The 5,876-nt window shown below is 37.3% G+C and overlaps 1 protein-coding gene across 1 annotated transcript; it reads right to left on the bottom strand.

Moving 5' to 3' along the window:
- Positions 1 to 622: 622 nt before the first annotated feature.
- Positions 623 to 5,418, bottom strand: LOC114288276 (uncharacterized). The gene is made up of 5 exons (XM_082913679.1): positions 3,307 to 5,418; positions 2,730 to 3,186; positions 1,649 to 2,208; positions 1,332 to 1,563; positions 623 to 1,246 (listed from the first exon to the last, which is right to left on the bottom strand). Exons 1-5 carry the CDS (start codon positions 3,793 to 3,795, stop codon positions 765 to 767), a joined length of 2,220 nt encoding a protein of 739 aa, XP_082769805.1. The 5' UTR covers positions 3,796 to 5,418; the 3' UTR covers positions 623 to 764.
- Positions 5,419 to 5,876: the final 458 nt, after the last annotated feature.

Here is a 5,876-nt window from a genome sequence, read left to right as displayed (position 1 = left end):
AAATTTTTTTGTCGGCGATTAATTTTTTTTTTTTCTGTAACTAGTTTGTTTTCATTTTTTTTTTCAAGTAAAACAGATTATTATTTATTTTACTAATCTTTCTTAAAATAAAGATTATTATTTTTTCAAGTAAAAAAGATTATTATTTATTTTAATACGCTTTATTAAAATAAAGATTATTATTTAAGATTATTATTTTTTTCCCCAAATAAAAAAGATTATTATTTATTTTATTTTCTTCTGCAATTTATGATTTTATATTTTTTTCGAACTATAAATGTGTATGCTATCATTATCATAAATAATAAATATTAAATTGAAATATATTTTTGGCTTGACCACAAACTGTTTTCTTTAGTTCATGTTTACAAAAAAATGGAAAACATTTTTCTCAAAATCTGTTAAAAATTAAATATGAATTCCTATGTTTTTCTACAAAATAAAAAAAAAAAACAGATTAAAAAATTATTGAATTTGTTAGAAATTGAATAAATTACCAATAAAAATTATGAACTACATTTCAAAAAAAGACAGCAATTCTTTGTCATGAAATTTGATTGGGAGTCAAATGTCAAAGGCATCCAATAGGTGCAAAATTGAATGAAAGTAAAGGACGATCTAATTAATTAAAATGTATAAGTACATTACAAACATTGAAGATACTGCAGTTCGAATAGTATGCATTACAAATACGAACATAAGTCCAAAGGCTTGCTACGTGGGTCACATTCCATAACATAAACAAAATATCGAAAAAAGCATATTCACATTAGTCCCAAACTCCGTATGTAAAACAAATGGTCGCGTATGCGAACACGAACTCTTGCCATATCCACATCTGTATCCCCAACCATGAGCCCATCATCGACATTTTGTCCGCCGGCGTGAACGTCGGGCATGTCATCGGGCGCTGATGAAACAAAATAATGTCTGTCGTTGCCCAAGGCAGCTATCTCGTGTCTACGAATGAAATTGTGTAAGGCCATTGATGCACCGACCAACGGCACTTGCACCGTCGCGAAATCATAGTCCAGCATGTTGTGCAAGAACTTCCACCGAGATTTCCACACTCCAAAAGTCCTTTCCACTACACTCCTCAATGACGCATGCGCTTCGTTAAACATTTCTCTCGGGTTATCGGGTTGTCCATGTTCCCGAAATTGTGCTTGATGATATCGAGACCCTTTGAATGGTGCCAGGTACCCCTTCTTGTTTGGATATCCCGCATCAACAAGGTAATATTTACCTATAATTAAATAAAATAAATTAAAAAAACCAATTATATACACGTGACATAAACCCCAAATAGTACTGAATTTGAAATATGTTACCTTCTTGTGGGTGCGGAAACGGTGCACGCTGATTTTCAATTACTTCCTTAAAGATGCGACTGTCATGCATACTTCCATCCCAGCCGCAAGAAATAAAAATAAAGCACATGTCAAAGTCGCATACAGCTAGTATATTTTGGGTTGGATAACCTTTTCGGCCATAATATGTGCCCGCATCACGGACAGGCAACACAGCTTGTACGTGAGTTCCATCCAACGCACCTACACAATTCTGCCATAATAGAACACATCACAACTATTTAATTGAACACCGCATTGTACACAAGTGTTGTTAACGACAGTTACAGCATTCTCACCTTGAACGGTATGTATTTGCCTCTTGACCGCAATTTGGGATGCCTACTAGTTTGAGCTCTGGTTGGCTTGCAATGCTGTTCAGTGAACAACTTCATTGCATCCAACACTGCATGAAAATGTCGAGAAACCGTTTCTCCCGAGTGTTGAAACCGCTCTTGAATGCTTCGGTTTTGGTAGCCGGCCAAGGTATGTATGAACATGGCAACACTTTCTTCAATGTGTAACCCATGAGGTCTTTTAGGTACCCGTAAACCAAAATTTGTTTGTAATGTATGACATAACGCGTTAAACACGTAAAGAGGCATATGCAAATTTTCTTCACCCCTGCCCAAGTGTCCATCAAATAATTCCTGAATCCATGCACGACCGGTTAAAATTGAAGTTCGACATGGGATCTTATCCATGTACTTTACGTAATATTCCATTGCATGTCGCGCTGCGTCAAGAATTACATCATTCTGTTGGTCCTTTTGTTCTTCTGCTTGCTCGATTAAGTAATCATCGTTATTTCGATACAGATTGCTACATTCACCGTTCCACATATCAAAAGTGTTGAACCCTACAATGCACAGAACACAGTATTAATGACGTTGACCATATAGTCTTATCCTTCGTTAAAGTAATGCACAAAATAAAAAAGCATGGAACCACCTATGCATACATCCACATTTTCCTACAAACCATAAAGAATAATGCAGTCAATAAAATTGAACAATTGTAGATACGAATGATGGTATAGTCAACACAAACCACGCTTCAATGAAGCAATACTGCATAAAATGTTCCACATTAGGTCCGCATCCATTCACCCAAAAACATTAATATTAACTAACAGTACTGATAAGCGAAGCTACCAAAAAGCAAAAATAAATAAACAAAACAGCACAAGTCATGTCCACAAACACCCATAATGGTTTCCATTTTCCCCAAAAACAACAAACCACAGTTATCACAGTCCTTTGGAGGCCTTCAACGCTGCAAGCCAACCGACCACATTACTATCATCAGGCATGCACATTAGTATCTCACGGTAATCTGCATTCTCCAAAGCAATGCAGGCATAGTGGAAAAGAGGCGTACTGAGAAAGTCGGGTATAGCCATAATCCTCTGCATGCATGCCTCAATGCCATACTTCTGAGAGGCACCAGTTCCATGCCTGATCGTAAGGTGCTTCTGTGAACGAACAGCCTCGGATAGATGGTTGAAACTGTCTGCAAGCACAGATGCGCCACTGGACGGTTTCTTAGACTTTCCACTTGAACTAGCCCCCTTTTTGCGCTTTGGCCCTTGCTCCGTTTCATCTACCTGGACAATGGGGGAGGGTGGTGGTGAGTCGACAACCGGCTGATATGGCGCAGTAAATGGCTGCAACCCAGGTGAGTCAGCAGAATCGGATTCACCGTCCGCAATGTCCACAACAGTCTCGCCGGGCGTCCAATGATGTTTCCCAGTCGCGGTTGCACCTGTGAAAACTTCCCGCATCAAATCTTCATGTTCCAATGGCTTGCTCTTGAATTTGTACGCTAGCTTGTTTGTCTGCAAATGAGAATAATAAAAATTGGAAACCGAAATTAAAGTTGTAAAGTAACAAACAACCAAATTAATTACGAATATAATTGAACAATACAGTAGCAGTATAGATATTCCATTACATACCGATTTCAAATTTTCCCACCATTCGTCTGACGCGGTGAACAACCCGGTCGACCTGTCGAACCCAATCCCAGTTACACCCTTACTGGTGTCCATCAATTTATTCCAAGCCTGCCACTCCTTTTTCAAAGCAAGGTACTTGTTCTTGAACTGCTTCATGTCATGACGTCTCCCTGTGCGCTTAGCAAATTGCACTGCAATTTCCTTATACCCGGCAACTGTGATAGTTGTACCTAGCCTACGTCCCGCTAAAATTTGCTCCCGCACACACTCTAAGAAAATTTCGGTTGATACATTATCCCAAGTTGCTTTATGTGAAAGATCAATGTAATCAGGCAACCCTTCAGTCGGCAACTGTCCAACACCTTTATGTTTGGATGGTGTTCGAGGGGAGGAGCGTGTTCCCGACATTGAACTAATTACGGTACAAGGTAGTGTACACAGTTTACATAAATAAGTTAGAAACGGAAAATAGACAAAAACTTCCCACATCAAATATCATAAGGAAAAATAACTACTAATAGGAAGTTGCATGTACAGTAGTTCAGTTTTGTTACTTCAGTTACTAGTTAAACAAGCATCCAACGTACATACACGATGTTACAACGTTTTACATGCGCAGTAGTAATATGATAACCGTTATGCACAACATAGAAATAATCGTTTTCATGACACGCAATGCATTAAAAATTTGAGCGATGTCTGCCCGTAACTGGATGACTTCGGTTGGGGATGAGTCATGGTCGGGGCTCGGTCTCCCTGATTCATCACACCAACCAATCCAGTTTACACATTGCTGATGACCAACAAACATAACTGTGGTTAGCTAAGGAAGTTCAATATTGCCAATCAATAGAGATTCAAATAACATATTTTACACAACTCACCACAGGCCGAGGACAAACATAATATGCACGACCAGGATTTTTGTGGGATCTGGAAATCTTAACAAAACAATGGCCATAGCCGCAAGCACACATTCGTCGTGGCCATGTTGACGTGCTAGTGGACATAGACGAAGCCATCCGCTGTTTCTTACTAACAAATATTTAGTGAAAATAGTGATTTTTAAAATTTATCTAGTACACTTTACAGATAATATAGGTTCATCTGTAGTATAATTATAAGTTTCATGATGTGATTATAGCCAAACAAACATGCGTCATCTAAAGTTTGGCGTAGTCCGACAATATCATTTTAACTCGTAAATGAACCACTCAAGCAATACATATCACCTATGTTGTTGTCATTTATATTAAGAGCTATGACATAAATTAGAGTATTTTCACAATTATTTGAATATGAAACATAACAAACTCTTAAATGAACCACTCAACCAATACATACCAAGAAATTATGTATTTATAATTTATAAATTGTAAACTACAAATGTATTCCAAGAACATGAACTGGGCCATGGAAATGGGTGCATGACCAATTCTAATAACTGTATGTTTTTCATGTCTTGGTTTTCACTAAACTTTTCATGTCTTGGGCTACATGTATCATGTAAGAAAGTGACTTAAGACGGGTATAATGGAGGATTCGAACAGACAATTTCACCTCATATCATTACTGCTAAAGGGTCTCTATCCAAGTGTCCTCATGAAATTTGGTCATGGAGTCGTAGGAATTAACAGAAAAGAGAGGAGCTCCATGATCGTACTTTTAACAGGAGACATTAGGGCCTATAACCCCCACTGTAAATGTCTATAACAATATTTTGGATAGTGATATTTTAATTGAATTGTCCTTTCAATTCATGCAGGAATTATATGATTATCAATTACCAACATCTATCTAATATTCAAGAAAATTTCAACCTACTGCTCTAGTTCCTGATTCTTTTTGTTTGGATGCAAATCCCTCCAAATAGTTGACACCAACAAACCAGTTGAAAAACTTATTAAAACCATTATCGAACAGACTAAACTGCAGAAATTGTACAGAGCATTGAATTAATCTGAATTAATTCAGATTAATTCAGATTAATTGAACGGGTTGACAGGAATTTGTTTTGCTCCATCTCATAAACACAAATTGACGATTATTATGAAAAATTTGGTCCATCTCATATGTGATGAACAAACACGGATGGGCAGAAAAAAAATGGGAAAAAACTGGGGGATTACATCATTTCAGTTCGACAAACTGGGGAAAAAATGGGAAAAACTGGATTTATCATTATGAAAAAAACCGTTTTGAAAAAAAAAAAAAAAAAACAAAATCCAAACGTAAGCAAACATCATTCGGATTGTGAATGGTAATTATGGAAATCACAGGGGAAAAAAATGTAGCTGAACACAATCGTATTCGGTTGTTATGACCCATTTAACTGAGGCGAGAAAAAAAAAAAAAAAATTGTTGTCGGCGATTTATATTAGGGGAAAGACGGATCATCACCAGATCGGCGTAAATAGCCACCGAATACCATAACTATGGGCCAAAACAGATGAAAATCTTGTAGATCGGAATGGAAAAAGTTTCAAATCGAGTCGACAAAGGTCAGCAACACATGTATAAGCGGTTCAGGTGATTTACCTGTCGTAGATGTTCGTCCGTCGTGTTCTGTA

Source organism: Camellia sinensis, chromosome 2 (assembly GCF_055761805.1).
Source record: "Camellia sinensis isolate YWXY chromosome 2, ASM5576180v1, whole genome shotgun sequence".
Taxonomy (NCBI): Eukaryota; Viridiplantae; Streptophyta; class Magnoliopsida; order Ericales; family Theaceae; genus Camellia; species Camellia sinensis.
The sequence above is the reverse complement of the archived record's forward strand: the minus strand, read 5'-3'. Positions and strand labels throughout refer to the sequence as shown.